The sequence below is a fragment of the Oncorhynchus gorbuscha genome, linkage group LG19 (genome assembly GCF_021184085.1).
Source record: "Oncorhynchus gorbuscha isolate QuinsamMale2020 ecotype Even-year linkage group LG19, OgorEven_v1.0, whole genome shotgun sequence".
Taxonomy (NCBI): domain Eukaryota; kingdom Metazoa; phylum Chordata; class Actinopteri; order Salmoniformes; family Salmonidae; genus Oncorhynchus; species Oncorhynchus gorbuscha.
Genome location: NC_060191.1, coordinates 60,232,232 through 60,255,269, shown reverse-complemented (window position 1 = coordinate 60,255,269; position 23,038 = coordinate 60,232,232). Strand labels below are relative to the sequence as shown.

General features: G+C 46.2%; 1 protein-coding gene across 2 annotated transcripts in view; it reads right to left on the bottom strand.

Moving 5' to 3' along the window:
* LOC124005484 (ephrin type-A receptor 4) overlaps window positions 1-13,557 on the bottom strand; it is a 93,699-nt gene extending 80,142 nt beyond the window's left edge. Inside the window, exons 1-3 of one of the 2 annotated variants that reach the window (XM_046314786.1) lie at window positions 13,362-13,557; window positions 11,996-12,063; window positions 6,407-7,070 (exon numbers count right to left, since the gene is read on the bottom strand). In XM_046314786.1, the coding sequence (XP_046170742.1) occupies window positions 6,407-7,070; window positions 11,996-12,063; window positions 13,362-13,458 (829 nt within the window). In that variant the 5' untranslated portion in view covers window positions 13,459-13,557. The remainder of the gene's footprint in view (window positions 1-6,406; window positions 7,071-11,995; window positions 12,064-13,361) is intronic. The other variant, XM_046314785.1, reaches the window with a different exon arrangement.
* Between the last annotated feature and the right edge of the window lie 9,481 nt (window positions 13,558-23,038).

The following is a 23,038-nucleotide window of genomic DNA, read 5'->3' as shown; positions in this document are numbered from 1 at the left end:
GTGTGGTGTGGTGGGTAGGGGAGGAGAGACTGGGAATCATCTGACTGGGATTGGGATTGGGGCTGGTGGTGTGGTGGGTAGGGGAGGAGAGACTGGGAATCATCTGACTGGGATTGGGGCTGGTGGTGTGGTGGGTAGAGAGAGAGACTGGGAATTGTCTGGCTGGGATTGGGGCTGGTGGTGTGGTGGGTAGGGGAGGAGAGACTGGGAATGATCTGACTGGGATTGGGATTGGGGCTGGTGGTGTGGTGGGTAGGGGAGGAGAGAGAGAGAGACTGGGAATCATCTGATTGGGATTGGGGCTGGTGGTGTGGTGGGTAGAGCGAGAGAGACTGGGAATCGTCTGGCTGGGATTGGGGCTGGTGGTGTGGTGGGTAGGGGAGGAGAGAGAGAGTGACTGGGAATCATCTGGCTGGGATTAGGGCTGGTGGTGTGGTGTGGTGGGTAGGGGAGGAGAGACTGGGAATCATCTGACTGGGATTGGGATTGGGGCTGGTGGTGTGGTGGGTAGGGGAGGAGAGACTGGGAATCATCTGACTGGGATTGGGGCTGGTGGTGTGGTGGTGTGGTGGGTAGGGGCGGAGAGAGAGAGACTGGGAATCATCTGGCTGGGATTGGGGCTGGTGGTGTGGTGGTGTGGTGGGTAGGGGAGGAGAGAGAGAGAGACTGGGAATCATCTGGCTGGGATTGGGGCTGGTGGTGTGGTGTGGTGGGTAGGGGAGGAGAGAGAGAGAGACTGGGAATCATCTGGCTGGGATTGGGGCTGGTGGTGTGGTGTGGTGGGTAGGGGAGGAGAGACTGGGAATCATATGACTGGGATTGAGATTGGGGCTGGTGGTGTGGTGGGTAGGGGAGGAGAGACTGGGAATCATCTGACTGGGATTGGGGCTGGTGGTGTGGTGGGTAGAGAGAGAGACTGGGAATCGTCTGGCTGGGATTGGGGCTGGTGGTGTGGTGGGTAGGGGAGGAGATACTGGGAATCATCTGGCTGGGATTGGGGCTGGTGGTTTGGTGGGTAGGGGAGGAGAGACTGGGAATAATCTGACTGGGATTGGGGCTGGTGGTGTGGTGGGTAGGGGAGGAGAGACTGGGAATCATCTGACTGGGATTGGGGCTGGTGGTTTGGTGGGTAGGGGAGGAGAGACTGGGAATCATCTGACTGGGATTGGGGCTGGTTGTGTGGTGGTGTGGTGGGTAGGGGAGGAGAGAGAGAGATACTGGGAATCATCTGGCTGGGATTGGGGCTGGTGGTGTGGTGTGGTGGGTAGGGGAGGAGAGACTGGGAATCATCTGACTGGGATTGGGATTGGGGCTGGTGGTGTGGTGGGTAGGGGAGGAGAGACTGGGAATCATCTGACTGGGATTGGGGCTGGTGGTGTGGTGGGTAGAGAGAGAGACTGGGAATCGTCTGGCTGGGATTGGGGCTGGTGGTTTGGTGGGTAGGGGAGGAGAGACTGAGAATAATCTGACTGGGATTGGGGCTGGTGGTGTGGTGGGTAGGGGAGGAGAGACTGGGAATCATCTGACTGGGATTGGGGCTGGTGGTTTGGTGGGTAGGGGAGGAGAGACTGGGAATCATCTGACTGGGATTGGGGCTGGTTGTGTGGTGGTGTGGCGGGTAGGGGAGGAGAGAGAGAGAGACTGGGAATCATCTGGCTGGGATTGGGGCTGGTGGTGTGGTGTGGTGGGTAGGGGAGGAGAGACTGGGAATCATCTGACTGGGATTGGGATTGGGGTTGGTGGTGTGGTGGGTAGGGGAGGAGAGACTGGGAATCATCTGACTGGGATTGGGGCTGGTGGTGTGGTGGGTAGAGAGAGAGACTGGGAATCGTCTGGCTGGGATTGGGGCTGGTGGTGTGGTGGGTAGGGGAAGAGAGACTGGGAATCATCTGGCTGGGATTGGGGCTGGTGGTGTGGTGGGTAGGGGAGGATAGACTGGGAATCATCTGACTGGGATTGGGATTGGGGCTGGTGGTGTGGTGGGTAGGGGAGGAGAGACTGGGAATCATCTGACTGGGATTGGGGCTGGTGGTTTGGTGGGTAGAGGAGGAGAGACTGGGAATCATCTGACTGGGATTGGGGCTGGTGGTTTGGTGGGTAGGGGAGGATAGACTGGGAATCATCTGACTGGGATTGGGGCTGGTGGTGTGGTGGGTAGAGGAGGAGAGACTGAGAATCATCTGACTGGGATTGGGGCTGGTGGTGTGGTGGGTAGAGAGAGAGACTGGGAATCGTCTGGCTGGGATTGGGGCTGGTGGTGTGGTGGGTAGGGGAGGAGAGACTGGGAATCATCTGGCTGGGATTGGGGCTGGTGGTGTGGTGGGTAGGGGAGGATAGACTGGGAATCATCTGACTGGGATTGGGATTGGGGCTGGTGGTGTGGTGGGTAGGGGAGGAGAGACTGGGAATCATCTGACTGGGATTGGGGCTGGTGGTTTGGTGGGTAGAGGAGGAGAGACTGGGAATCATCTGACTGGGATTGGGGCTGGTGGTTTGGTGGGTAGGGGAGGATAGACTGGGAATCATCTGACTGGGATTGGGGCTGGTGGTGTGGTGGGTAGAGGAGGAGAGACTGAGAATCATCTGGCTGGGATTGGGGCTGGTGGTGTGGTGGGGAGGGGAGGAGAGAGAGAGAGACTGAGAATTACTGACTGGGATTGGGGCTGGTGGTGTGGTGGGTAGGGGAGGAGAGAGAGAGACTGGAATCATCTGACTGGGATTGGGGCTGGTGGTGTGGTGGGTAGGGGAGGAGAGACTGGGAATCATCTGACTGGGATTGGGGCTGGTGGTGTGGTGGGTAGGGGAGGAGAGAGAGAGACTGGAATCATCTGACTGGGATTGGGGCTGGTGGTGTTGTGGGTAGGGGAGGAGAGACTGGGAATCATCTGACTGGGATTGGGGCTGGTGGTGTGGTGGGTAGGGGAGGAGAGACTGGGAATCATCTGACTGGGATTGGGGCTGGTGGTGTGGTGGGTAGGGGAGGAGAGAGAGAGAGACTGGAATCATCTGACTGGGATTGGGGCTGGTGGTGTGGTGGGTAGGGGAGGAGAGACTGGGAATCATCTGACTGGGATTGGGGCTGGTTGTGTGGTGGGTAGGGGAGGAGAGACTGGGAATCATCTGACTGGGATTGGGGCTGGTGGTGTGGTAGGTAGGGGAGGAGAGACTGGGAATCATCTGACTGGGATTGGGGCTGGTGGTGTGGTGGGTAGGGGAGGAGAGACTGGGAATCATCTGACTGGGATTGGGGCTGGTGGTGTGGTGGGTAGGGGAGGAGAGACTGGGAATCATCTGACTGGGATTGGGGCTGGTGGTGTGGTGGGTAGGGGAGGAGAGAGAGAGACTGGAATCATCTGACTGGGATTGGGGCTGGTGGTGTTGTGGGTAGGGGAGGAGAGACTGGGAATCATCTGACTGGGATTGGGGCTGGTGGTGTGGTGGGTAGGGGAGGAGAGACTGGGAATCATCTGACTGGGATTGGGGCTGGTGGTGTGGTGGGTAGGGGAGGAGAGAGAGAGAGACTGGAATCATCTGACTGGGATTGGGGCTGGTGGTGTGGTGGGTAGGGGAGGAGAGACTGGGAATCATCTGACTGGGATTGGGGCTGGTTGTGTGGTGGGTAGGGGAGGAGAGACTGGGAATCATCTGACTGGGATTGGGGCTGGTGGTGTGGTAGGTAGGGGAGGAGAGACTGGGAATCATCTGACTGGGATTGGGGCTGGTGGTGTGGTGGGTAGGGGAGGAGAGACTGGGAATCATCTGACTGGGATTGGGGCTGGTGGTGTGGTGGGTAGGGGAGGAGAGACTGGGAATCATCTGACTGGGATTGGGATTGGGTCTGGTGGTGTGGTCCCAATAGCAGGCATGTACCCCTGGCCTAACTAACACATCCCAATAGCAGGCCTGTTCCCCTGGCCTCACTAACACATCCCAATAGCAGGCCTGTTCCCCTGGCCTAACTAACACATCCCAATAGCAGGCCTGTTCCCCTGGCCTAACTAACACATCCCAATAGCAGGCCTGTTCCCCTGGCCTAACTAACACATCCCAATAGCAGGCCTCTTCCCCTGGCCTAACTAACACATCCCAATTGCAGGCCTGTCCCCCTGGCATAACTAACACATCCCAATTTCAGGCATGTACCCCTGGCCTAACTAACACATCCCAATAGCAGGCATGTACCCCTGGCCTAACTAACACATCCCAATTTCAGGCATGTACCCCTGGCCTAACTAACACATCCCAATAGCAGGCATGTACCCCTGGCCTAACTAACACATCCCAATAGCAGGCATGTACCCCTGGCCTAACTAACACATCCCAATAGCAGGCCTGTCCCCCTGGCCTAACTAACCCATCCCAATTTCAGGCATGTACCCCTGGCCTAACTAACACATCCCAATAGCAGGCATGTACCCCTGGCCTAACTAACACATTCCAATAGCATGCATGTACCCCTGGCCTAACTAACACATCCCAATAGCAGGCATGTACCCCTGGCCTAACTAACACATCCCAATAGCAGACATGTACCCCTGGCCAAACTAACACATCCCAATAGCAGGCATGTACCCTGACCTAATTAACACATCCCAATAGCAGGCATGTACCCTGGCCTAACTAACACATCCCAATAACAGGCCTGTTTCCCTGGCCTAACTAACACATCCCAATAGCAGGCATGTATCCTGACCTAACTAACACATCCCAATAGCAGGCCTGTTCCCCTGGCCTAACTAACACATCCCAATAGCAGGCATGTATCCTGACCTAACTAACACATCCCAATAGCAGGCCTGTTCCCCTGGCCTAACTAACACATCCCAATAGCAGGCATGTACACCTGGCCTAACTAACACATCCCAATAGCAGGCATGTACCCCTGGCCTAACTAACACATCCCAATAGCAGGCCTGTTCCCCTGGCCTCACTAACACATCCCAATAGCAGGCCTGTTCCCCTGGCCTAACTAACACATCCCAATAGCAGGCCTGTTCCCCTGGCCTAAATAACACATCCCAATAGCAGGCCTGTTCCCCTGGCCTCACTAACACATCCCAATAGCAGGCCTGTTCCCCTGGCCTAACTAACACATCCCAATAGCAGGCCTGTTACCCTGGCCTAACTAACACATCCCAATAGCAGGCATGTACCCCTGGCCTAACTAACACTTCCCAATAGCAGGCATGTACCCCTGGCCTAACTAACACATCCCAATTTCAGGCATGTACCCCTGGCCTAACTAACACATCCCAATAGCAGGCATGTACCCCTGGCCTAACTAACACATCCCAATAGCAGGCATGTACCCCTGGCCTAACTAACACATCCCAATAGCAGGCCTGTCCCCCTGGCCTAACTAACACATCCCAATTTCAGGCATGTACCCCTGGCCTAACTAACACATCCCAATAGCAGGCATGTACCCCTGGCCTAACTAACACATTCCAATAGCATGCATGTACCCCTGGCCTAACTAACACATCCCAATAGCAGGCCTGTTCCCCTGGCCTAACTAACACATCCCAATAGCAGGCCTGTTCCCCTGGCCTAACTAACACATCCCAATAGCAGGCATGTACCCCTGGCCTAACTAACACATCCCAATAGCAGGCATGTACCCCTGGCCTAACTAACACATCCCAATAGCAGGCATGTACCCCTGGCCTAACTAACACATCCCAATAGCAGGCCTGTTCCCCTGGCCTAACTAACACATCCCAATAGCAGGCCTGTTCCCCTGGCCTAACTAACACATCCCAATAGCAGGCATGTACCCCTGGCCTAACTAACACATCCCAATAGCAGGCCTGTTCCCCTGGCCTCACTAACACATCCCAATAGCAGGCCTGTTCCCCTGGCCTAACTAACACATCCCAATAGCAGGCATGTACCCCTGGCCTAACTAACACATCCCAATAGCAGGCAAGTTCCCCTGGCCTAACTAACACATCCCAATAGCAGGCCTGTTCCCCTGGCCTAACTAACACATCCCAATGGACTGGATAATTACGCCATTTACAATCATCACCTCTTCTATTAACCAGCCTGATATCATGTAGGAGAGACGCAGGGAGGGGAAGAGGAGAGAGAGACAACAAGCAAAAGAGAGAGAGGCAGGTGAATAGAGAGAGTGGGAGAGAGAGCAAGATAGAGTGTGAGAGAGAGAGGGAGAGCGAGAGACAAAGAGAGTGGGATACATGGAGGGAGTGAAACAAAGAGACAGACAGAGAGAGAGGAGGGAGATATGATAAAGAAGCAGACTACTGTATGGAGATAGAGATGGAAGGTGAATGAAGAGAGAACGATAGAGAAGAATATAAATAACCACACAGAACAGCTGCTGCCTGTGACTAGAGGAATATATATATCAGAGGCAGACAGAAGCTTTGTCTCCTTAACTTACCCTGACATTCAAGGTTTCTCTCCTCAAATCCCGGGTTACACAGGCAGTTCCCGATGGGCACCAGCCACTCTCCGTCCGCCCCGCAGTACATTTTGGGAACGTCACGCTCCTCTGAATCATTTACGCAGGATCCTCGGACTTCTACCAGTGATGAGGTGTCAGCCCCGGTGGTGGTGTCTGGGAACTGGGCCAGGTTCCTTACAGCCAAGGGACACTTCTTATAGAACACCCTGACAGACACCAGGGCGATGCAGGCTCCCACGTCCTGGAAGGCCAAGTAGAAACCCTTCCGGGTCAAGGCTCCGACGTCCCTGACCTCCGTGTTCAGCTTCATGATGCGGTCTCCGATGTCCACCTGGGTGAAGCTCTCGTCGGCCGCCACCGTGTCGATCTTTCCAAACTGGTTCTCTCGGATGTAGCGCTCCTTGTCGTTGTTGGACTCGTAGTAGTAGAGGTTGAAGGTCTCCTTGCAGGTTCCCATGACACCAGGGAGGCTGTTACAGTCGCGCAGGGTGAACTTGATCTCGATGTACACACGCTGGGCGCCAACCCGGGGGATCCAGTCCGTTCTAAGCCAGTTGTTCTGGTTGGGTTCCATCACGTTACACACCTGGTACGTCCTGATGGGAATGTTCTTCTCATCCATGATGCTCACCTCCTCCCACTGAGAACACAAACACAGGAAATGTTAGGAAAACATCTGACAAACATTATGACAAATCTGTAAAATGGTAGGCCACATATTAACTTGCAGACATACATTGAGAAAGACCATAGCAGAACGGGGACTTAATGTCTGCGTCTCAGTAGGTCAAGTATTTAAAACCAAACGTAATAATAAATGCATGACAAAGCCTAATATAAATAGGAAGGCCTGTTATAATGAAAGTAGTACCGGTACAATCTAAAATAAGTACACATAGGCCTCTACTGTACTGTATTCAAGCCTGACTAGTACGTTTTATCTCCACATAGGCCTCTACTGTACTGTATTCAAGCCTGACTAGTACGTTTTATCTCCACATAGGCCTCTAATGTACTGTATTCAAGCCTGACTAGTACGTTTTATCTCCACATAGGCCTCTAATGTACTGTATTCAAGCCTGACTAGTACGTTTTATCTCCACATAGACCTAATGTACTGTATTCAAGCCTGACTAGTACGTTTTATCTCCACATAGGCCTCTACTGTACTGTATTCAAGCCTGACTAGTACGTTTTATCTCCACATAGACCTACTGTACTGTATTCAAGCCTGACTAGTACGTTTTATCTCCACATAGACCTACTGTACTGTATTCAAGCCTGACTAGTACGTTTTATCTCCACATAGACCTACTGTACTGTATTCAAGCCTGACTAGTACGTTTTATCTCCACATAGGCCGCTACTGTACTGTATTCAAGCCTGACTAGTACGTTTTATCTCCACATAGGCCTCTAATGTACTGTATTCAAGCCTGACTAGTATGTTTTATCTCCACATAGGCCTCTACTGTACTGTATTCAAGCCTGACTAGTACGTTTTATCTCCACATAGGCCTCTAATGTACTGTATTCAAGCCTGACTAGTATGTTTTATCTCCACATAGGCCTCTACTGTACTGTATTCAAGCCTGACTAGTACGTTTTATCTCCACATAGGCCTCTAATGTACTGTATTCAAGCCTGACTAGTACGTTTTATCTCCACATAGGCCTCTACTGTACTGTATTCAAGCCTGACTAGTACGTTTTATCTCCACATAGACCTCTACTGTACTGTATTCAAGCCTGACTAGTACGTTTTATCTCCACATAGACCTACTGTACTGTATTCAAGCCTGACTAGTACGTTTTATCTCCACATAGGCCTCTAATGTACTGTATTCAAGCCTGACTAGTACGTTTTATCTCCACATAGACCTACTGTACTGTATTCAAGCCTGACTAGTACGCTTTATCTCCACATAGACCTACTGTACTGTATTCAAGCCTGACTAGTACGCTTTATCTCCACATAGACCTACTGTACTGTATTCAAGCCTGACTAGTATGTTTTATCTCCACATAGACCTACTGTACTGTATTCAAGCCTGACTAGTACGTTTTATCTCCACATAGACCTACTGTACTGTATTCAAGCCTGACTAGTACGTTTTATCTCCACATAGACCTACTGTACTGTATTCAAGCCTGACTAGTACGTTTTATCTCCACATAGACCTCTACTGTACTGTATTCAAGCCTGACTAGTACGTTTTATCTCCACATAGACCTACTGTACTGTATTCAAGCCTGACTAGTATGTTTTATCTCCACATAGACCTACTGTACTGTATTCAAGCCTGACTAGTACGTTTTATCTCCACATAGACCTACTGTACTGTATTCAAGCCTGACTAGTACGCTTTATCTCCACATAGACCTACTGTACTGTATTCAAGCCTGACTAGTACGCTTTATCTCCACATAGACCTACTGTACTGTATTCAAGCCTGACTAGTACGTTTTATCTCCACATAGACCTACTGTACTGTATTCAAGCCTGACTAGTACGTTTTATCTCCACATAGACCTAATGTACTGTATTCAAGCCTGACTAGTACGTTTTATCTCCACATAGAAGGAAAACAACTAAATCCTTGGGGAACATGCACCATTAAAATTATTATTTGAATGTCAAATAATGATGACCTCAATGTAAATCCCCATAACTCCATGATTCATTTAAAGGTCACCAAATGGAGAGAAATGCAGAGTGAGGGTGAAGAGATATTGAAAGAATGTTGTGTATGAGCTAATGGATAGGCCTTAAGTCTGTAGGGGCTTATAGTGATCTGAACAAAAGCCCAATGGAAAAAAGGGTGTCTGTGTTCCTTCTGTAGGCCTACTTATATTATTCAACTTATTTTGGAGAGGGAGAGGGTTTGGACAGCACACATGTGGACCGGGTGTTTTTAGAATGAACTCATGAGGTGCATGGATTACGTTATCGATGACTGGCTGGCTTATTATTATAGGAACAATGTTTGTTTCACTTACGATAAAGTCCCAGCTACTAAAGAGCATGGGTTATAATGGTGTTTTGAAAGGCGTTGGGGGCATTATGGTGTGTGCTTTTAAAGGGCCAACGCAGCCATTTTTATCTCAATATATTTATTTATTTATTTTATTTCACCTTTATTTAACCAGGTAGGCAAGTTGAGAACAAGTTCTCGTTTACAATTGCGACCTGGCCAAGATAAAGCAAAGCAGTTCGACAGATACAACGACACAGAGTTACACATGGAGTAAAACAAACATACAGTCAATAATACAGTATAAACAAGTCTATATACGATGTGAGTAAATGAGGTGAGATAAGGGAGGTAAAGGCAAAAAAAAGGCCATGGTGGCAAAGTAAATACAATATAGCAGGTAAAACACTGGAAAGGTAGATTTGCAATGGAAGAATGTGCAAAGTAGAAATAAAAATAATGGGGTGCAAAGGAACAAAATAAATAAATAAAATAAAATAAATACAGTAGGGAGAGAGGTAGTTGTTTGGGCTAAATTATAGGTGGGCTATGTATGTACAGGTGCAGTAATCTGTGAGCTGCTCTGACAGTTGGTGCTGAAAGCTAGTGAGGGAGATAAGTGTTTCCAGTTTTAGAGATTGTTGTAGTTCGTTCCAGTCATTGGCAGCAGAGAACTGGAAGGAAAGGCAGCCAAAGAAAGAATTGGTTTTGGGGGTGACCAGAGAGATATTCCTGCTGGAGCGTGTGCTACAGGTGGGTGATGCTATGGTGACCAGCGAGCTGAGATAAGGGGGGACTTTACCTAGCAGGGTCTTGTAGATTACATGGATAAATAATCATTTCGGGGTAACAATTAAGTACCTTACTGTGATTTTTAATTTAAAACATGGACAAAAAGAAACAAAAAATTGCTTGTTAGCAAAGAGACATTTCTCAAGCAAGAATTTAGCTAGGACTGTCTGGGATTGGTCTGAGTGGGGAGGGGAAACTGAAAACTAGCTGTTATTGGCTGAGAGGTTTGGAACTCTCTTTCTTATCGGTCTATTATCTCATTTACCACCTGGTGATGTCAACAGGCAAGCTAAAACTCCATCACACCAAAACAGGCTGAAATCTTCAGGTGGTCTTTTCAAATAACTCTTACACTAAAAGGGCATGATCATAATTTTCGAAATATAACAGTATTATTTGACATCTTAGTCTGGAAATAGGTTAAAAAATCAATAAAAATAAAAAAAATAATAATAAAAACACAAGGAAATCTAATTTTTGACTGCACCGGGCCTTTAACATTTCACAATGAGTTTTTAAAAAGTTGTCAAATTGACTGCATTTAAAAACAAGAGCAGACAAGCCAGCCTTCTGCTTGTATCTGGTTAGGACTATATTCTATTTCGAGAAACGAGTCCAAAAAGAGCTATTACTAGGGGGAAGGATGTATGCTGTGCTGAAATTGATTCAAGGCGTTGTCATAACTAATCTCGTTTAAAGCCCTATTCATTTGAGTAGGGGAGATAACGCTAAACATGGCTGAGGTTCCGATTTGAGAAAGTGTCCATCACCCCGCTGCTTTATTCAACAGCTTTCTTCTTTCTGCTTGGCCCTTTATTGTGGAAATCAACCGGCTAGGCAGATAAGGCCGCACCTTTCCCCGATAGCGGAGGAGAGGGAGAATGAGGGTAATTGGTCGTAATGAGAGCGTGAATGCAGGCCTGTCGGCGCTGCCAGCACCCTGTCAATCCATCCGCCACGGAGGAACCCGCTGAAGAAGGAACGAAGAGCACCCAACAGCAGCACACACGAGCAACATTCATTGAACAGCAACTCAACCCAATGGTGAATAAAACAAGAGTTGGAGAGAAGGCTGACACAAACCGGCAACGTTTATTTTGTGGGTCTATAGCATACCATAAACTGTATCATTAAAATATCATTGATATGCCAGAAGATGCCTGAATAGAAAGAAGAACGTAATGGATAGCATATGTTGCTCTACTTTGGGCCACCTTGTTAGTTTAGTCTATAAATACAACAACACATATAAGATGGTTCCATGTAATTATTCAAACACCAGTGCTGTTGCTGCTTCGGCTCAGGGAACAACGGACAGGGGAGTGTGTGCCAGACCGGCCCCAGCCGCGCGCACCGAAGGGCCTAACACGGACATTCCCGAAACAGTCGCACTCTGTACCTTATCAGCGCAACTATATATATCCCAATTAGACCGCGGGATCGTGCATTTAGTCCGATCACATTCCCTATTGCTTTATGGCCCAATCCAATCCTACTGTGAGGACTGAAACCCGCTGCCACTTCCCTTCATTCATCCATTCCAGAGGGCCCTTTCTGTGCTGCCAAGTTCCTCTTCCCCCGCGCCTCAATGGGGGAAAAGGATATAACGTTTCTCCACAAAGACCGATTCAATCAGCCGTCTATTCAGGAAACCTGACGCCCGCTGCAGTATCGGACTCAAATCTAACCATTACCGCGAGTAGAGGGAGAGAAGGACGGAGGGGGCCGGTGGGCTATAGAGGACATCGTCTCTCCATTTTGACTCAACCGGGGACTCGCGTCTTAACAAGGGGCACTTACCCCTCCTTCTGTTGGGTTGGCGACCCAGCCCAACTCCCCCGCTACGGATCTGGAGTCCAGTAACGTCACTGAAAAACATAGAAAGAGAAGTGAGCAGTTATAGACCGTTCATAACACGGAATATGTGTAACCTTGTCTACAGTGATAATATACAGTCTGGAACAGCCACCGTGTTGTTGCCATAGTTGGATAGTTATTAAGCAGTTTGCAGAGGAAAACAACTATGTGCAATCTGCTCAACGAAAACCTGTCAGAAGTAAGCTAATGATCAATATGTAATGACGTATCTATAGGCCCATTCCACACACACCTACATCCATAAACGATGTTTGCATTACTCAAATGCGTAATTGGATAGATTTTTCCAGGGGGATATGTGATGATTAAAAACATAAAGGGATCCCATTTGACAGGGATTTGATATTTTGTATAAAGAACCATGGGTATTGTCATTGTAAACCAGTGAATGCGACTATCCAATACATGTTGGAGACTCCGTGCGTCTGTTTTATTAACTCGTGTCCTGAAGTTCTACGATGAGGAGCACGGACGTCTAAATCAACTTGCTTCAGTGAGAAATCAAAAAGAATCCGTAATGAGATTTCAATAGTCCCTTATATTTTTTACGGAAATCCTCTCACTGCGCAGTGAAGAAAATCACAAATGTAAGAGCTTAAATATGCAGCGAGTTAACTTTTTTTTTAAGTGGATTTAATTTAAGATATCCTTTATCTGAAATGACTTGGATAATTATTTTAGTATTGCTTTGAAGTTAATGCGTTTTGACAAAGAAAATGCGCAAACACCACTTGTTAATTGAATGAGGATAATTTTACAGAACTGCGACTGCAATACAGGGTTATGAACTAAAATTACATGGCTCATTTTGTAAGGGTGGCTTTTGCACAACGGCCTTGCACAAAACCAGACACATACATGCCCTCCAAAGCAATACTGATTTGTGTATAACATCGTGTCTTTGTAGCCTATATGGCTCAAGAAAAAAATAATTTTGCTGAAGAAGTTGGCTATCGCCTAATTAACAGAGACTGAAGAAAGATTTAACAGCACTCCACTCAGACCCTGCTAGAGCCCCATATAGACTTCATACGCTGCGGCTTTCTGCAAAACGCTCGATGGGTTTGACGCATATGGAAAGCCTAATCCAATGTCAGAGATTAATGGTACATGATGTTGAGCAAATGAATAGTGTTGGCCAATTCGTTGAGTGCTGCTGGTCCTTGCACGAGTCCAGAATAGCTACGGGACACCGGGATTGTGGTCCGTCTCACACATGAAGTGGACGGAGTATAAACTAGCGGATAAAAAGTCCAAAACGGGGCTCCGCTGTTATTCCCAGTCTTACCTTCGTTTGGGGGGTAAATCCGTGCCGAAGAAACACACGTAGAAATTCCAAGCAGCACAGAGGTCGCCGTAAACAACATCCCAGCCATGAGTGCCATTTGTCGTTTTTTCTGGTCGTTCGTTCCGCTCCTCACAGGTCTTGCTCTCTCTCTCTCTCCCTGTGGAATATGTGTTTGAAGCCGGGATAGAGCGAAGCTCCGAAAACAGCCGGGAGGTGAGTCTGCGCGCTCTGACGCGGCAGTCAATCCAAATAAGAAACACAGTGGTCGGGAAAACAGGGGCAAATAATCATTATCTGTCCCCCTACCCCTCAGCCATGAATGGACACTGGTATGGCCAAAATGGGACTGTGTAATGGGCCAGGAGTTACTGTAATATTTAGTGAATTTCTGTCATGCGAACACCGCTATTTTTATTGTTAAAGAGAAGCAATAAACTTCCAAGATAATGTATTTACGTTGTAATTAATAATGAAGATTAAATTCCCCAAAACGTTTAATACATTTTGATTTTTGTTTAATTTTTCAACGTTCTCCTTATTAGGTCTAGGCTAGAACACCAGTGTCTCAAAAGTGCTTTGCTCAAAGAATCATAGAAAATCTTATGATTTCTTAGGACTCGTCATTGTCATGTATAGGCAGATATTTGTCATTTTTCTCATAAAGTGAATTATGAATGTCGTCTCCAGTGATGCGCATCGCTGTCCAAGGTGAAACGCTTAAGACCAAGGTCGCCACCTAGCGGATACAATCACAGATAGTCGGTATCTATTGGATTATGGAACAAGTAAGAGTATGACCCGATAACATAACACGAAATTCCACTTTGGGAAATTGTGCAAAACAATTGTGTTATGAATGATGGGCACGAATCCCGTGTTATTGGATTATCGTCGTTACTCTAACAGCATTGTATCTAGGTTGTATAGGAATTAGGTCTGATACATCTGGGGTTCCATCCGAGAGTTGTGATGTTAGAATGTTTGTTAACAGTTATCACAGGTCTGCAAAGTATGACATGTATAGAAAGAAATCAACGAGTAGCCTACTGTTTTCCTTTGGGGGTTTTTCTCAAACAATGATGGTATTATTCGGTTTGGGAAAATCCCAAGTGTCCACCCTTTGGTTCAGCCTATCTGTTTTTTAGTTTTTCTTCACCCTCTCCCTCACGTCCTCCTACGCGGGCTGGATATTTCTCCCTGCTCCTGCTGGATGAGACAAGTTTTGCTACCTCCAGGCAGGCTTCAGTGAGCCGCACAGGGCCATCGTCGTCGAGGAGTTGGGTAGTTCTCGCATCACATCACAGTCACTAATAAATAGCAGGCTACCCCTAGTTCTTCCTCATCGTGGCTCATCCATTTAACGTGGCCCTACAGAGGTTTTGTATATTTTCAGCCAGTAGTTTTGAACGTAGTGCTCAGTACCCAAAATGGCTGAGGTAGGACCAAGTCGCTATCATTCAAGTCACAAGCAAATCTCAAGTCAGAAGGTCTGAGTCTCAAGTTGAGTCCAAAGCAGAACGGGTCAAGACTGGCAGGATAGCCTAGTAGTTAGAGCGTTGGACTAGTAACCGGAAGGTTGCAAGTTCGAATCCCCGCGCTGACAAGGTACAAAGCTGTCTTTCTGCCCCTGAACAGGCAGTTAACCCACTGTTCCTAGGACATCATTGAAAATAAGAATATTTCTTAATTGACTTGCCTAGTAAAATAAAAAATAAAAGACTCGAGTCTAGTCCAAGACGTGCATTCTAAGAGCAAGTGAAGTCGAGTCAAGCCACAAGTTTTCAAGTCAAGTCTCAAGTCAAGAAAAACAAATATCTATAAATGAAAATAATTTTTCAACTACAAATCTTTGTATATTTGTCGAGGCTACAGGAAAGTCCTTTTCATTATTTTGTCTACAACATGTTTTTATTAGCCTATGTAATTGTAAAATAAGGACATTGTAATATAAAGGCATGAAATCAGCAGAAGGCAAGGCAGGTTGACGTGCTCAGTGTCGATTTATTTACAGGTCTTGTTGATCCAATGGTGAAAGCGCCATATCATACAAAATATACAAGTAGATTTACCAAATATACACAGGCAATAGCCCAAAAGAAATAGCCTCTGTATCAGGCTTAACCTGTCCTATCTGAGAAACCATATCGAATCTGTCTAACAGGAGCTCAAACAGGCAGGCCTACATAATAAGCACATGGCCCCCAAGACCATACAATTACCCATTTGGAAAGTACAACTAATAAACTGGTTCTACAATGTAAAAGGCTATTTCAACATCCATTGTTACATTGGGTACATTTGTCTTTATCAGACGTAATGATTATTCATGATATTCCAACACCATGCATACATGGTACAGTCATTATCTCTCTTTCAACGTTCTGACTCCAAAGCGTGGAGCGAAGGCCACTTAGCCTATTTCTATGCGCAATAAGAAACGCGCGCTTCTTTTACTCACAACAAAAAATGACAGAGACACACGGAACTCCGACCTAACCCGGGAAATATGAACAAAGGAAACTATACATTTAATTGAATAAACATAACTTCTACCTCACGTGTCTTGCGAATGTTCATGTGCACTATAAACATCGCGCCCACTCAAAGCAGGGTAAGCAATGGTTGGCTATAAAATGAAACTGTATCGTAGGCCTATCAAACATGAAACAGAAATGTCTACATGTTCCAATGTTGTAAGGTAATGTAATGATGAAACGCTAGCAATTATTGTAGTATTAGATGGAGTATAGATTTACCACGTGGGGCATATGCATGCATAACAAAATATTTCAACAAAAGATAAAAAGCCCTCTCTACCGGCGGGTTTGAGTCTTCGCCACAGTGATATTTGATTTGAACAAATTCTAAAAGCAAGCTTCATAAATAAATTATCACTATCAAGCAATTGTTACATACCAAAGTACTAGACTAATTATTGCCTCATTGCTGGTGAGTTTACAAGGTAAACAGTTAATATTGTTGATCACCAGAAATATTTGCGGGGTGCGTATTTATTTATTATGGCAATCATCTCTTCCTACAATTTTATTTTCGCTCTGCACGCGATCCTATAGCTGCACAGCAAATCAGCAATCTGTTCATTGTACACCCGACCTGTGTTGATTGACAGTTCAGTGGTCCAATCAGATTGCCGAGTGTGCGTTTCACTAGCAATCTGTTGCGATGTTGTGGGTACTGTCTCTGGCTGCGTGTAGATTAGTCCACATAGACTCTGCCACAAAATGAGTGACAAAACATTTTAAAACCTGGCCAGATCATTTCAAGTCATCAGTCTCAAATCAAAGTTGAGTCCCAGAGTCTTTAGGATCAAAGTCCAAGTCAAGTCTCAAGTTATTTTCTTTTCTATCAAGTCAAGTCTCAAGTCATCAAATGTGTGACTGAAGTCGGACTGGGGTCCAAGACATGTCCACTATTCTGCAAAATGGGTCACCGACAATGTTACACAATTGTGAACTATGTCATCCCTTTTGTATGATGTGTTACATCCTTCAAAAACAAAGTGCAATTCCAAAGATATGTTATGTATTTGTAAGTGCTCAAGATCCCGCTTGGATGTGTAAACTGTAGGCTACACTTCTGCCTATGTACATTTAGCTTGGGGATGAGGTTCGTAGGTAGTCTGGCTAACACCTAACTCTCAAAGTCCTTCTGACTTCAGAGTCTGGAATGGTCCTTTCATGTTGTCGGCACAGGGCTGTGCTTTTACATGTTGGCTCTCTGTCTCTTTCTCACTCAAACACCCACATGCACAGCCACACACAGTCCCCGGGTTCCCCCCCTCCCCTTCCATTACAACGGTTGGATTTTCAAATCCAAACAATGAGAGGTCTCAACCCAGAGTTTTTTTTTTTGAGCGAACCAATCAAACCCGTTGCACAATATCTGAGCGAATAGTGAATTATCAAATGGCCTCCTTTCCAGACCAGTGTGGTCACAGCTCTCCTTGGGAGAGTCACATAGGTCACATCAGCCAGTCTAGTTAGTAGGCCCTATCTGGGCCTAAACCACACTCTCCATTTACAGTACGAGTCAAAAGGCTGGCCACACCTACTCATTACATGGATTTTCTTAATTTGTATTATTATTTTCTACATTGTAGAATAATAGTGAAGACATCAAAACTATGAAATAAAACATGTGGAATCATGTAGTAACCAAAAAAGTGTTAAACAAATCATAATATATTTAATATTTTAGTTCCTTCAAAGTAGCCACTCTTTCCCTTGATGAAAGCTTTGCACACTCTGGTCTGGGCACCATAGACTATGATTGAACTATAGGGCTATATAAGGTACATCATCACTTTCCTGTCCTCACCGAGGCTATTAGGCCTATATCATCATTCATTTAACTTTTGGGGAAATCTTTAAGAACACAGCACAGGCAGACCTATACCTGCTCATCAATCCCACTAGTTGTTCACTAAATGACTCATTTATGCAGTAGTCTGATTTGTTTTGATACAATATTTTCCGTTTTTGGAACTATAGGCTAATACCACCCCCAGTGTTCCATAAAGTTTGGAATGGCAGCTTCAGAAACGCTCATGCATTTTTTCATTGTGGGTGATCTCATTCTCTATAAAGCAGTCTTTGTCCCTGTGTTTTGATAGGTCCAGTACCTTTTGTTTGTTTTTGCCATTACCAGGCAGTAAGGGCTGCTATTTAGGGCTACTCTTGGACTACTCAAGGAAATGGCATTAGATCGGGGGAAGGAAGGTGACTGTGTTGGATAGGGATGGGGTGGAGGGTGGGTGAATATTGGACTTATGGTGTGTGTGTGGGGGGGGGGGGGGGGGGCTCGGGGATCTCCAGGGAGGCCATACTGTGTCTTTGTGGGGATATGGTTGCTCCGGTGAAAACATCCCGATCCACATGAACTCGGCATAGCATCTGGCGTTCCTCGAGATTGGCCACTTACTAAGTTCCAACATTGATTGTCCGACACCCGTCATGACCTGAATGGCGGTTTTCCATTTTCCCCTAACGACAAGTCAAGCAACCATAAAACCTGGATTCTTTTCACAAGCTCGACCAATGGTGGCGAAGTTCGTGGTTGCTGCCAACGAAGGGGCCTATTGACGAACGGGCGGGGCCACTGCTGAGACAAGGTGGGGGAGGGAGGGGTGATTGAGTGGGGGCTTCTTGTCATCGTTCATTTGTGTCACAGGTTTTTTGATTGATTACACTCTGATCATTGCCTTTATCCTCTCATCAAACGATAAGGCGCTTTTTCTAAAGTGGCAGCCCACCCTTCCTCCTCCTTCGTCCCTCCTCATCCCACTCTGTTTTCTCCAGATGGCACCTACTGCCCACACATCTGCATTGTGTGCCAATCAGACACACACACACAAACAAATCTCAACTCACACACTCACAGCCGCTGCTGTGTGTGTTCCCTTTGTTTGTGTATTGCAGTTTCCTTTAATTGTCAACTGAGCAACCCGCCCCTCCAAAATCCCCCTCTCCCTGGGCTAAAACAGATTTGGTCATAGTCTTAGCTGATTCCAGGCTAAGCCTACCTTACTGAAGCAGGACTGAAGCCCTGAGCCCTGTGGAGAGCTGACCCCCAAGGGTTACCACCTTCGGACCCCAGCCTCATGTGGTGTTCCCTGGGAAAGCTGTCAGTGAGATAGCCCCTGGAGGTCAGGTGTGTGAGATTTGGAGAAGAGGAGGGAAGAGGATGAGAAGATGAAAGAAGCAGAAGGGGAGAGAGCATAAACTACCAACCCAGCAGTGCATCAGTAACTGAGACAGGATAAGATGCTCTCATCTCTGTAGCTCACGCAACATGTCTCACTCGCTGCAGGGATGGATTTAATCACATCTTCACAGTCACACAAGATATCAAATACCGGTTCTGTGGATTTCAGTCTGACAATGTCTGTTTAAACTGAAGCATGGAGACAGTTTGACTCTGAAACATCAATTCCACATTTACTATCCTTACTTGTTGCCTGTTGTTGTCCAGCAAACCACAAACTTGTGATCTCTTTGATGTATTTCTTCTGCAAAAAGAAGCTTACGATACCAAAAACATTGTATCCATTCAATGGCTAACACATAAAATTCTAAGCTGCTATGCAACGTGTCTCCAATTACTACCCACCCTCTCCCCCCAACCGGTGCAGTGTGATCTGGCCTTTCCCCACCCCTGACACCCCCCTCTCCCCCCTGCCTAGTGGTCAGTGGTCAATTTGAGACACCACAGGCCTTTGGTCACACCCTAACAGGACTGTGTGTACGTTCACCAGACACATCCGTGAGGCGTTGAGGGGCCATTGTGTCATCTTAAATAGACCTCAGGTACTTACAGGCACCAGCAGCCTTACAATATATATATTTGTCTTTGTCATTGTTTTTTGTATATATCACAGTAAGAACCCTCCACATGGAGACGTGAAGTCTCCATCACTATCTGTTGTGTAGGCTACACATCTGATGTGTCTCCATTTCAAATACACCCGCATGGAAGATCTAACTAATCTGTCCCATTTTGTTGCAGAAGTAACACTTGGTGGTGTTAAGAGCGGGTTTAATGACCCGGTAAATCTGGTGTCAGCGTGAGATAAAGTTCCTGTCAGGGACGTGTTTAAATGTCAGCACAGCACATTCACTCAGCGCTTAAAGTATCAACACACAACTACAAATCAGCCTTAACTTTGGGCAGGTTTTCAAGCTTTATGTAAAAGATGACATGAAAAAGAGACATTTGGCAGTGGCAGCAGGGAATAACCACTCTGGAGGAAATGATTTAAGGCGTCTGTAAGTCTTTTTATGGCCTGGTGTCAGACGCTGCACAGCTCTCTTCCTATCCCAGAGATCCAGCTCTCTCCCAGGGAATCAGAAGAGAGGACAGACGATCCGGGATTAGCGGGTCATTAGACTTTCCCAGATCATTTTCCTCTGGGAGCCTTGGAAATGGAGTTTTAATGGCGCTCACTCACAAGGAGAGCAGACATGGACAGAAAATGTGAACACCTCTTGCCATGACACGTATGACACAGCTGAGTGTGGTTGGCAGGACAGACAGAGTGATTTGGTAACAGAGTTAATGTCAACTCTGCTACCAATGGAACTGGATGAAGACTTTTCACTTGCTTGATAGTTGTAATCTGTCCCCTCTACTTGGATATAAGTAGAGAGGGCGTGGTGAAGGTCATGTTGTGGAAACCTGGCTAATCAGATCAGAGATTACTTCTAGGAATGGTGGTGGTGGAAGCAAGCCTGCTGCCTGAAAGTATCTGAACCGTGACCATCTTTCTCGTCCTGAGGGTGTGTGTGGAACCAGAAGTAGGTTAGTCAGGTGGGAAGGTAAGATGGTGCTGCACATGGTAATGACCAGAGGTGATTTAAATTGAGTAGGTGTTGCCATGACGTCCCACAGCACCATGCCAGCAGTCAGGGCTTATTTAGTTACACAGAGGATGAGAGAGCTGTCTACAGCACCTTGGGAGGGCACACACACACACCATCTCTCCCTCTCTCAAACCAGCATGAAAAACATCTGCACAGACATCATCACAATAAACATATTCACACACACAAGCAAGCCAGTAAATAAACATATTCAAATTGACACCCACCAAAAACACATAGAATCTCATCAACTAGAATGCATACACACACCCATATTTACACCCCATGATTCCAGCTCCAAAACCAAACTCAAGAGCTCTGGTGGACAGTTGCTGTGCCCACTGGACCTAAACACAATAGCCTTCCAGAAATGTGCTGCAAATAGAACAGAGGTTGGTTGAGGTCTAAGGAGACACTTTCTCGAAAATAACACTCACTCATACACACACTTGCAAACATACTCTGTCTCACAAACAAACACGCGCACACACATACATACAAACACACACACACAGGGAGGCAAGGCCCAGGTAGCTCTTCAGTGCCAAAATAGCAATTACCCAGCAGGCCGTGCAGTGAGATAGGAGCCACTCTGTTGACTGACTACCCTCAGGAACACCAGCCCATTATTACTTATGTAAATATCGCATGACAGTGTCTCCATCCAATTTAGAGTAGAATGACATGACTGTGTGTGTGTGTGTGTGTGTGTGTGTGTGTGTGTGTGTGTGTGTGTGTGTGTGTGTGTGTGTGTGTGTGTGTGTGTGTGTGTGTGTGTGTGTGTGTGTGTGTGTGTGTGTGTGTGTGTGTGTGTGTGTGTGTGTGTGTGTGTGTGTGTGTGTGTGTGTGTGTGTGTGTGTGTTTGGAGGAGGAGGAAGGGGCTAGTGGAAGTAATTTCATTCCACTGAAATGGGAAGGTAGCGAGATATAGTCTGGTTAGATGGCAGTGCTTGCTCCTTGACAGAGAAAAAACATGCTCAAGAAAGGAAGTCGCAATATTCAGGACAGAAAACACCATTTCTTTCATGGAACTCATGAAGAGGAAGCTTGCGCTTTTAGGAACTCGGAACAAGGTATGTTTTTAGTTTAGGATGAAAAACAAGTAATCAGCGTGTAGTTGGTAGCTTGCAACAAATAAGGTTGCCTCTATTATTACGCATTTTATTAGTTAATTGTGGAAATAAATTCAGTTATGCAAGATTTTTAAAATATACACTACCGTTCAAAAGTTTGGGGTCACTTAGAAATGTCCTTGTTTTTGAAAGAAAAGCACATTTTTTGTCCATTAAAATAACATCAAATTGATCAGAAATACAGTGTAGACATGGAAACGGCAGATTTTTAATGGAATATCTACAAAGGCGTACAGCGGCCCATTATCAGCAACCATCACTCCTGTGTTCCAATGGCACATTGTGTTAGCTAATCCAAGTTTATCATTTTAAAAAGCTAATTGATCATTAAGAAAATCCTTTTGCAATTATGTTAGCACAGCTGAAAACTGTTTTTCTGATTAAACAAGCAATACAACTGGCCTTCTTTAGACTAGTTGAGTATCTGGAGCATCAGCGTTTGTCAGTTTGATTACAGGCTCAAAATGGCCAGAAACAAAGAGGTTTCTTCTGAAACTCGTCAGTCTATTCTTGCTCTGAGAAATGAAGACTATTCCATGTGAGAAATTGCCAAGAAACTGAAGATCTCGTACAACGCTGTGCACTACTCCCTTCACAGAACAGCACAACCTGGCTCAATGTCAACAGTGAAGAGGCGACTCTGGGATGCTGGCCTTCTAGGCAGAGTTGGGGAAAAACAATCGATGTGAGGGCAATGGAAATGTTTTGTCAGTTAATCTGCTTCTGTTCTGTGGGTGGCACTGTGTGCTCTTTATAAAGGATGGGACCCAATCAGTTATATGGACACTCAATCATTTTTGTACTTTTTAATGGTAAGTTTATGAACATATATTATGATAAATATAATTGAAACTCTCATCAAGGTAAATGGTGAAAAAAGTATAGTATAACAAGAAGGTCTGATTTAATTACTGAAACAGGACCAAAGTGGTAAATATAAAGATCCAGTCCATACTTTTTAAGGCCCCTCACTCTTCAGTGTTGTGAATTCTAGCAAAATGCATAGCGCATAGAATTAAAAAGGTATTGTTGGATATTATTCATCCTAATCAGACAGGTTTTTTACATTGGAGATAATATAAGACAAGAACTGGAAACAATAGAACAATATGATACATCTGGGAAACCAGGCCTGGTAATCATAGCTGACTTTGAAAAGGCTTTT